Source organism: Ailuropoda melanoleuca, chromosome 16 (genome assembly GCF_002007445.2).
Source record: "Ailuropoda melanoleuca isolate Jingjing chromosome 16, ASM200744v2, whole genome shotgun sequence".
Lineage (NCBI taxonomy): Eukaryota > Metazoa > Chordata > Mammalia > Carnivora > Ursidae > Ailuropoda > Ailuropoda melanoleuca.
Genome location: NC_048233.1, coordinates 76502967 through 76514505, shown reverse-complemented (window position 1 = coordinate 76514505; position 11539 = coordinate 76502967). Strand labels below are relative to the sequence as shown.

Here is an 11539-nt window from a genome sequence, read left to right as displayed (position 1 = left end):
TTTTTTTAAAGATTTTATTTATTTATTTGACATAGAGACAGCCAGCGAGAGAGGGAATACAAGCAGGGGGAGTGGTNGGGAATACAAGCAGGGGGAGTGGTAGAGGAAGAAGCAGGCTCCCAGCAGAAGAGCCTGATGTGGGGCTCGATCCCAGAACGCTGGGATCACGCCCTGAGCTGAAGGCAGATGCTTAACTACTGCGCCACCCAGGCGCCCCAGAAATATTACAAAATTTGAAACACCTTTTACATTAGTATCTGTAAACAAAAAATACTTAGGAAAAGATAAACATCCCTCCACTAAAAGTTATAAATATGTACAAAACTAAATTTTTGAAAAAATAAAACAAAAAATTGATGTCTTGCTTTCCAGAACTAGAAAATTCAATATTGTTAAGATGTTATGCACTCCAAAATGATGTGTAGTTTCAACATGATCTACATGAAACTCTCAGCATGTCTTTTCAGAGATGTGGACAGTTGTATTTCCCAAAAATAGATACAGTATATTCCTTCTCACCTGCTCTTTCTTTTGTATTTTATTTTATTTTTATTTAAATTTAATTAATTAACATATAATGTACTATTTGTTTCAGGGGTACAGGTCTGTGATTCATCAGTCTAAGATAAATGCCTTTTGCTTTTCTTTATAATAATTTTTTATTATCTTATGTTAGTCACCATACAGTATATCCTCAGTTTTTGATGTAATGTTCCATGATTCATTAGTTGTGTATAATACCCAGTGCACCATGCAATACGTGCCCTCCTTCATACCCATCACCGGCCTATCCCAATCCCCCACCCCCCTCCCCTCTGAAGCCCTCAGTTTGTTTCTCAGAGTCCATAGTTACAAAGAGAATCTTTTTTTTAATACTTTTTTTATTATATTATGTTATTCCCCATACAGTACATCCCTGGTTTCTGATGTAAAGTTCCATGATTCATTAGCTGCGTATAACACCCAGTGCACCATGCCATAGTGCCCTCCTTAATACCCATCACTGGTCTATCCCATTGCCCCCCTTCCCCTCCGAAGGCCTCAGTTTGTTTCCCAGAGTCCATGGTCTCTCATGGTTCATTCCCCCTTCTGTTTACGCACCCTTTCTTCTTCCCTTTCTTCTCCTACTGATCTTCCTACTACTTATGTTCCATAAATGAGCGAAACCATATGATAATTGTCTTTCTCTGCTTGACTTATTTCACTTAGCATAATCTCCTCCAGTGCCGTCCATGTTACAGCAAATGTTGTGAAAAGCTTCTTTCAGATGGCTGAGCAATACTCCGTTACATATATGGACCACATCTTCTTAATCCAGTCATCTGTTGAAGGGCATCTCAGCTCCTTCCACAATTTAGTTATTGTGGACAATGCTGCTATGAACATTGGGGTGCATATGGCCTTTCTCTTCACTACGTCTGTATCTTTGGGGTAAATACCCAGTAGTGCAATTGCTGGATCATAGGGTAGCTCAATTTTTAACATTTAAGGGACCTCCACACAGTTTTCCAGAGTGGCTGTACCAACTTGCATTCCCCCCAACAGTGTAAGAGGGATTCCCTTTCTCCACATCCTCTCCAATATTTGTTGTTTCTTGCCTTGTCAATTTTTGCTATTCTAACTGGTGTAATGTGGTATCTGAAGGTGGTTTTGATTTGAATTTCCCTGATGACTAATGATTTTGAACATTTTTTCATGGGTCTGTTAGCCATTTGTATGTCTTCATTGGAAAAGTGTCTGTTCATATCTTCTGCCCATTTATTGATTTGATTATTTGTGTCATGTATATTGAGTTTGAGAAGTTCTTTGTAGAACTTGGATACTAGTCTTTTATCTGTAGTATCATTTGCAAATATCTTCTCCCATTCCGTGGGCTGCCTCTAAGTTTTTTTGACTGTTTCCTTGGCTGTACAGAAGACTTTTATCTTGATGAAGTCCCACAAGTTCATTTTATCTTTTGTTACTCTTGCCTTTGGAAATGTGTCATGAAAAAGGTTGCTTTGGCTGACATCCAAGAGGTTGCAGCCTCTGCTCTCCTCAATGATTTTGATGGATTCCTGTCTCACATCGAGGTCTTTCATCCATTGGAGTTTATCTTTGTGTATGGTGTGAGAGAGTGGTCAAGTTTCATTCTTTTGCATGTAGTTGTCCAATTTTCCCAGCACCATTTATTGAAGGACTGTCTTTTTTCCACTGGATGTTTTTCCCTGCTTTGTCAAAGATTAGTTGTTCAAAGAGCCAAGGGTCAGTTTCACAACAAGGATGCCCACTCTCACCATTATTATTCAACATAGTACTAGAAGTCCTTGCAACAACAATCAGACAACAAAAAAGGATAAAAGGTATCCAAATCAGCAAAGAAGAACTCAAACTGTCTCTCTTCGCAGATGACGTGATACTCTGTATGGAAAACCCAAAAGAAACCACTCCCAAACTACTAGAAGTTATAGAGCATTTCAGTAATGTGGTGGGATACAAAATCAATGCTCAGAAATCAGTTGCATTTCTATACATGAAGAATGAGACTGAAGAAAGAGAAATTAGGGAATCCATTCCATTTACCATAGCACCAAAAATCATACGTTATCTCAGAATTAATTTAACCAGAGACGTAAAGGATCTATATTCTAGAAACTACAAATCACTCTTAAAAGACATTGAAGAAGACACAAAAAGATGGAAAAATGTTCCATGCTCATGGATTGGAAGAATTAAAATAGTTAAAATGTCCATGCTACCCAGAGCAATCTACACTTTCAATGCCATCCCGATCAAAATACCAATGACATTTTTCAAAGAACTGGAACAAATACCCTTAATTTGTGTGGAACCAGAAAAGGCCCCAAATTGCCAAGAAATTGTTGAAAAGGAAAAACAAATCTGGAGGCATCACGTTGACGGTTTTCAAGCTATACTACAGAGCTGTGATCACAAACACAGCATGGTACTGGCACAAAAACAGACACATAGACCAATGAAACAAAATCTTAAAAGTGAAATGGATAGCATGTTACCTAGTCAAAAGTGCTACCATAGGTATGAAGGAAAACAGTAAGTCTAACAGAGAGGTGAGAAGTGGCTAGGAGAAGGGATTTTTAAAAGGGTGGTCTCATAAGGCTCCGTTTATAAACTGATATCAAAACTTAGAAAATATTGCACAAACACAGGACCTATAGATGATTTTAATTTATGAAAATCAATGCAGAAATGCTATAATAATTCCCTAAAATAAAATCCTGCAATGTAGATAATCATATTAATATATTTAGGGAAAAAGTAGGGTAAACATCTCAATAACTGCTGGAAAAACAATACCATTCTTGACTTTTTGAAATATCACCAAATTACAAGCTGAGGGAAATTTCACCAACCCCACCATATTTGAAATTATACTGAGTGTAACAGCTGCTGCAACTCAACAAGAGAAAGGAATGAGAGGAGTTAGAATTTGGAAAGCAAGAAATGTGGAAGCCCATATGATGTACTATATACCTAACAAACCAAACAGAGAAAAATAAAGGAGTTCCTAAAATTTTTTAATAATAATATTTTAATAATATATAATTATATTTATATAAATATATAACATAAAATTATAATTTTAATAATAATATTTTCCTATACTATGTTAGTAACCATACAGTACATCCCTAGTTTTTTATGTAAAGTTCCATGATTCATTACTTCCGTATAACACCCACTGCACTGTGCAATACATGCCTTCCTTAATGCTACAGCCACTTTGGAATACAGTGTGGATGTCCCTTAAAAAGTTAAAAATTGAGATACCCTATGATCCAGCAATGGTACTACTGGGTATTTACCCCAAAGATACAGATGTAGTGAAGAGAAGGGCCATATGCACCCCAACGTTCATGGCAGCATTGTCCACAATAGCTAAATCATGGAAGGAGCCGAGATGCCCTTCAACAGATGACTGGATTGAGAGGATGTTGTCCATATGTACAATGGAATATTACTCAGCCATCAAAAAGAACGATTTCTCAACATTTGCTGCAACATGGACAAGACTGGAGGAGATAATGCTAAGCTAAACAAGTCAAGCAGAGAAAGACAATTATCATATGGTTTCACTCACTTATGGAACATAAGAAGTAGGAAGATAGGTAGGAGAAGAAAGGGAAGAAGAAGGGGGTAAACAGAAGCGGGAATGAACCATGACAGACTATGGACTATGGGTATTATGGAGTTCCTAAAATTTGAACACAAACCAACAACTGAATATAACTTACATTAAATTGGTGACATAACAACATGAAACATAATAAAATATTTAGAAATTAAAGAGAAACTTGCAAATAACCCAAAGGCCAAGGAAGTCACAGTGAAATTTAAAATATATTTTAAATTAATTAAAACATGGAAAAAACATTTCAAGTTTGATGGGATGCAGCTAAAACCATCCTTCTACATAAATTGCCATTATGCAGTCAGTACATGTAAATTAGCATTAAATGCATATATCAGAAAAGAAGAAACATTTCAAACCAATTGTTTAAGTACCTATCTAAAAAATGTGGGGGGAGGAGAAGAACAAATTAAATTCAACTAAAGAGTTAAAAGGAAAGTAGAACACAAGTCAATAGAAATGAGAACACAAAAAGGATAGAGAAAACAAATGAGATAAAGGGCTGATTCTTTGGAAAAAAAAAAAAACAAGAAAGCTGATATAAACTTGTAGCCAGACTGATCTAGAAAAGTAGAACACACAAAATTACAAATATCAGAAATGAAAAAGGGGCATAATACAAGCCTACAGACATTAAAAGAATAATAAGGAAATAGAGATGTTTATAAATGTGACAACTTAAAGACTTAAAAATATTCTGCATACTATAAAACATCAAAAAGAAATCACAAGCTGGAAAAATAGTAATTACACAAAAATGGTAAAGGGATCATTTCTTCGGAGTATTATTAAATCATAATAATCACTATGGAAAAGAACAGCCATCCACTAAAACAGGTAAAAGTCACTAATAAGAAATTCACACGCACAAAAAGAATAGAAATCATTTTTAAAAAGAAATTATTTTAAGTGTGAATAGATGGTCACATTCAACAAAATTTACTGAATTTCAATTAAAGTAAACAAATGAAACACAATTTAAGTAATCTCATATTCTCAAACCCATAAATGTTTGTCAAGCACTGAGTTACGAGAATGTGCACAAACAGGTATTTTCTAGACAGAGAGAAGTAGTGTAGTTTAGTACAACCTCATGGTTGGTATGTGGGCAATAACTACAAACATCAACATTTAAATACCTGTACAATTTGATCCAACAATTCCACTTCTAAAAATTCATATAAAAAAATTTCAAGAGGACTTTATGGTAGAGCTATTGGTCACAAAAAAATAAAATAAAATTGGGGGAAACATGACAAGAACTAGAAACATAAATTTGCTGTACCTTCATAAAGAAGACTTAAGCACTTTGAGGAAGCTGAGAATGAATTACAGCTATATAGATTAGTATGGAAAGATTTTCAGAAGCCTGAGTAGTAAATGCAAAAGTTATACACAGAGATATAAACACAACACATATATTTTATTAGCAAAGATTACTAACTGAACAATCTTAGAAACAATAACAATCAATGCAATAACTACATATGGAAGGATAGGGATGATGGTGGGGGATGGGTAACGGTTTATTCTACAATATTTCTAACTTTGTATGGATTCCATTTTTAATATTTATTACAACCTAGTATACTTTCATTTTTTAATTTAAAAATTAAAATACACTAAGAATTTCATATGCAATGCAAACAAAATAGAATAAAGATGATAATCTAATAACATTCAGTATATTAACTAGTGCAATAAAAAGAACAAAGGTGAAACACAGGAAACTAAAGGGCTAGTATCCAAAATATATAAAGAACTTATAAACTTTAACACCCAAAAAACAAATAATCCAGTTTTAAAATGGGCAGTCTACACAAGTGAACATTCCTCTAAAAAGATATACAGATGGCCAACATGAAAAGATGTTCAGAAATACAAGTCAAAACTACAATGAGATATCACAGCTGTCAGAATGCCTAAAATCAACAACACAAGAAACAGATGATGGCAAAGATATAGAGATATAGGGACACTCATGTACTGTTGCTGGGAATGCAAACTGCTGCAGCCATCTGGGAAAGAGTATGGAGGTCCCTCAAAAACTTAAAAATAGAGCTAGCCAACAATATAACAGTAGCACTCTAGGTATTTACCCAAAGACTACAAAAGCACTAATTTAAAAGGATACATGCATACCTACATTTATAGCAGCTTTCTTTACAATAGCCATATTATGGAAGCTCCCAAATGTACATCAGTTAATGAACAGATAAAGAAGTGGTATATATCTATATATATAGATAGATATGTATATAATGGAATATTACTCCAACATAAAAAATAGGGAAATATTGCCATTTGCAACAACATGGATGGNTTATATATCTATATATATATGTATATAATGGAATATTACTCCAACATAAAAAATAGGGAAATATTGCCATTTGCAACAACATGGATGGAGCTAGTGAGTATAGTGCCAAGCAAAATAAGTCAGTCAGAGAAAGACAAATACCACATGATTTCACTCATGTGAAACAAAAGAAACAAGGAAACGGGGGGGAAAGAGAAAGAGATGTCAAGAAACAGCCCAGTGAAGGGTATTAAGGAGGGCATGTATTGCATGGAGCACTGGGTGTTATACGCAAACAATGAATCATGGAACACTACATCAAAAACTGATGTACTGTATGGTGACTAACAGATCATAATAAAAAAAAAAAGAAAAGAAAAAGAAACAGACTCTGAATCATAGAGAACTAACCGATGGTTACCAGAGAAAGGGGGTAGGTTAAACAGGTGATGGAGATTAAGGAGTGAACTTGTCATCATGAGCCCTGGGTGATGAATGGAATTGTTGAATCACAGTATTGCACACATGAAGCTAGTAAAACACTGCATATTAATAAAAAAACAGAATCCAACTAAAAATAAGAATGAGAATAAAAGTAATAAAAGCAATTAATTAAAAATTAGTGTAAAAATTCCATTGACAACGTCATTACATATTACACATATTACAATGTCATTACACTATACTCATCATGATGAGCAATGTATAGAACTGTTAAATCATGCTATTGTGCATTTGATACTAATCTAACACTGTATATTAATTTATCTGAATGAAAAATTTAAAAATAAATACCAATTTGGGGAACCATAAAACTTTCATTGGCTACTACATTACAAATTATTTATTGAATCCTACTGAAAATCCATTTACAGCTAAATTGACTTTACCATTTGAGGAGATTCACTCTAATTTTAAATTATTTCTTCATAAGGCACTTATTTACTCCTTGATATGACATTTCTCTTCCAAAGCTTCTTCATGGCATTTATCATCTCAGAATTTCTCAGAGTATAGATCAATGGGTTCAACATGGGGGTTATGACTGTATAAAACACAGTCAATGATTTGTCAATGGGGAAGGTCTTAGCAGGTCTTGCATATATGAAAATACATGGAGCAAAGAAGAAGACCACCACAGTAATGTGCGAACCACAGGTCTGGAGGGCTTTCCGCCTCCCTTCTGGACTAAGGTTCTTTAGAGAGTGCAAGATGACACCATAAGAGGTAAGCAAGAACACAAACACAATACTACAGAACATCCCTCCATTGGCCATAACTAACAGGCCAACAACATATGTGTCAGTACAGACCAGTTTCAATAAGGGGTACATGTCACAGAAAAAATGATCAATGACATTAGGACCACAGAATGGGAGCCCATAAATAGTGCTAACTTGAATTACTGAATGCAGAAAACCTACAACCCAGGACACTACCAGCAGCACAACACACACCCACTGCCTCATGATCACCAGATAATGCAAGGGCTTACAGATGGCCACATAGCGGTCAAAGGCCATCACCAGCAGAAGACAGACCTCTGTTCCACCAAAAAGGTGGTCTGTAAATAGCTGCGTCACACAAGATTGGAAGGATATGGTATTTTCCCCAAACAACAAGTGTGAAATCAATCTGGGGGAAATAGAAGAGGAATAAATGACATCCATACATGATAAGTTAGCAAGAAAAAAGTACATAGGTGAGCCCAGGGTCTTACTGACAGTTACCGTCACCACTATGAGCAAATTGCCCACCACGGTGAAAATGTAAAAGAGTAAAAACATGACAAAAAGGACCTTCTGTTCCTTTGGATCCTGGGTGAGGCCCAAGAGGACAAAGTAAGTTATGTTGTTTCGTGCTTCCATCTAGTCTACATAGGAGCTGACTTCTCATATTAGGAGCTGGTGATCTACAAAACAAGGGGGAAAACTTTTAAATGCACTATACGATTAATCTTTTATTGATACATTCAACTAAAGGATGTGGCAAGAGTACCCATTGTGTCCAGTATTTCACAGATGTGATTTCCAACTTGAATAAGCCATGGTTTCCTACACTCAGTGGTAGCAGGCATAATAATCACCAATGTAATAAGTGTCATTATAAAAACAGTTAGACAATGTAAAGTTCAGGGGTAGGAATATGTCAAACAAATAGCAATCAGATAAGGCTCACCAGAGGAAGCAATGCTTTCACTGAGTTTTTTTTTTATTATATTATGTTATGTTAATCACCATACAGTACATCCCACTGAGTTTTAAAGAAAAAACGAAAGCCAAGAAAACAGGGCAATGGAATTCCATGAAAAAGTACACAGTTTATAAAGTCACAAAAGCAAAATACTTAAGACTGATTCAAGGTAATTGACATTTCCAAACTGAGTGGATCAAGTTAGGAATGGAAGGTCCCTGCCCTGAATAGTCTCTTCCCTCACCGAGACCTCTTTCTTAGGGTCTCTGGCTGGATACACCCCCTTTTCCTGACCAATAAATGTGGAACCATTCCAATGTTGGGTCTCTCCCTTAATTTTTAAACGTCATCTATGCAACATCTCCAACTCCACTGTTCTCCAAATGGATATTAATTCAGAACTTATAAGACTAAATTTTTTAATTTTCAGCAACAAATGTAGGCGTTTCCCATCTCACTAAATGGTGCTACCTTCTAAGTCATTACTCAGACAAGAAATACCACCCTGCCTTTCTTGCTCTCATGTCACATATTGATTCCTTTAACAAATCCTACAAACTCTCTTTTCAAATAGATCACAAACTTGATCATTTTCCTCCCTCCACCACTTCTCCAGCTCACTACACTAGCTTCCTACCACGTCTCTCCCCTTTCATTCTGGCCTCCATCAATTTGTTCTCACGAGGCAGCTCAAGTGATCTGTTCATAAATACGGTTCTGATCTATCACTCCACTACTCACAATGCCTATGGTGGACTCCAATCACACACTCACAACTCAAGGAATCACATTTCATATTTACAGTAAGAAGAACTGTAATACCCATTCATAGTTGAACAAACTGAGACTCAGAATATCTAATTCTTTTTCCCATGTCACCTATTTTTAAGTGATTAAACTGGAATGGGAATCTAAGTTTGCTTTATTTCAAAGTAATTTAACTTTTACATGATAAAAAGATTCACACACTTTAGAAGCCTGGTACCCAATATTTACTGTTAGTCTTACCTTGTGATGGTATGTCCACAAGCTGACGGAAGACTTTTTACTCAATCCTGTGACTAGAATTTTTCTTCCATCCGGTCTGACAAGAGAAAGCAAAAAGCTGCTTTATTACCTGATGGTATACTTTATTTCATTTGGCTATCAGTCCATTTTTCTCATGGCATTCCCTGATTATTCAGGAGATTGCTTTTTTTTGCACTGTAGATTATGTAAAAGGAATTCCATGGTCCACACAAAAAATAAAACTTTACGACCTTAGGGTAATTTATCTAAAAGACAAGCAACCTCATTTTACATAAGAAGATAGCAACCAGCCATTTCCAAGGAGATTGTTCTGGGGAGCTTCTTTCCTACTAACTTCAAACAGAAAAATAACATTCACTTGCCTAGTCCTCTCATTCCATCCTGTTGGTATGACCACACCGGTTGAGTTCAAATTTTGAGGAGAGACATTCTTATGCTTTTTTGGGGGGTATATCTTCAGCCTAGCAAAGATCTCCTAAAAATATATCAGTTCTTAAGGGGATAGCATCTTCTTCCCAATAGGGGAAGAGATCACAAGAAATTCATCCGTTATGACCACATATGTCATTAAGTCAGGATTGGAAAGTGTCCAAGACTGATTCTTGCTTAATTAAATTCACTGGGGTTGTCCAAATTTTTTAAAAAAATATCTATAGGTACTATTACTGCTAGACCAAATTACATTCTTACAGTCTAAAGGATGTAACATGAAGGGAAAAAGTAGGTTTGGAACAATTATGAGACTATTGGCAGTCAAGAATAAAATACCAGCCAAAGCATTTTATTCCAGTGAAGATTAATTTACCATGTATTTCCCCAGTTGCCATAGCAGGTTTTCCTTTTGTTTCATTTAACATTCATTTTATTATCAGCCTTGAACCGTAAATAAATATATTAAATATTTATTTACCAATATAGATGTGATAACTATTCAATTATTAATTATTGTTTTATATTAGAGCACCTATTTAATTCCAGGAACCATGCTATGAGTGAGGACACAACAATTAAGAAAGCAGAGGAAAAAATCACATGAAAGGTCCTTCCAGTATGGACCTTATTTCTTGTAGAGTCAAACAGTAAATATGAGGACAACTGTATAAAGTAAGGATAGTTTCTTCAGATGACTATATAAAAACTAGCTTAATTAATAGAAATTAACTTGGCCAAGCCTGTTATTTGTCCTAACTTTTTTTAAATCTCAAATTAGTTATTTGAATGTGTCTCTTCTTGGTCAGTACAATCAGGCAACTAAAAAGTCCTTTACTTATATCATTAGGATAGCATTCATGTCCCTGGACATTAATCTGTCTCTTTATATAATAAGTGAAATGCTGGATTTTAACCTCCAGGAAAACCAATGACTGAGCAATCTCTCAGGTAGTCGGAGAACTCTTTCTTTACCTGTTCCATCATTCAAAATGTATCCCTAAGGCCACTTTTTCCCTAATAGAAAGCATGTTTCTACCTTTCCCAGCTTTGTCCCAGAGAACTGGACCCTTCCACATGTTTGTACAAGCAATGAGGGATGTCTATACACAGAAAAATATACAAAGGAAATATCTAGGGGATGAAGAAATTCTCCTACCTGGGCAGATATTTGAATTCTCAGAAATCTCTTGGGCCATTGTATCAGGAAAATAATCCTTCCATTTATATGTGCAGATACAGCCTATGGCTTTTCACATCCTTACTCTTTTCAATGAAAGAGAATGTAAGGCCATTGGAGATTAGTTTATTAGAATATTTTGAACAAATTCAAGTAAAGTAACCTCTCTGGACAGTGTTCTCCCCTAGAACAATGACTAGAGAAAAAAAGACTTGGTTCTTGTCAAGAAAGAGTGGCAGACAGCCAAATATGTGAA

General features: G+C 35.4%; 1 protein-coding gene across 1 annotated transcript; it reads right to left on the bottom strand.

The window, feature by feature from the left end:
- Positions 1 to 7390: 7390 nt before the first annotated feature.
- On the bottom strand, positions 7391 to 11331 carry LOC109488722 (olfactory receptor 4A47-like). Its single transcript, XM_034646538.1, has 3 exons — positions 11263 to 11331; positions 9654 to 9729; positions 7391 to 8364 (listed from the first exon to the last, which is right to left on the bottom strand). The coding sequence occupies exon 3, from the start codon at positions 8318 to 8320 to the stop codon at positions 7391 to 7393; it is 930 nt and encodes a 309-aa protein (XP_034502429.1). The 5' UTR covers positions 8321 to 8364; positions 9654 to 9729; positions 11263 to 11331.
- Between the last annotated feature and the right edge of the window lie 208 nt (positions 11332 to 11539).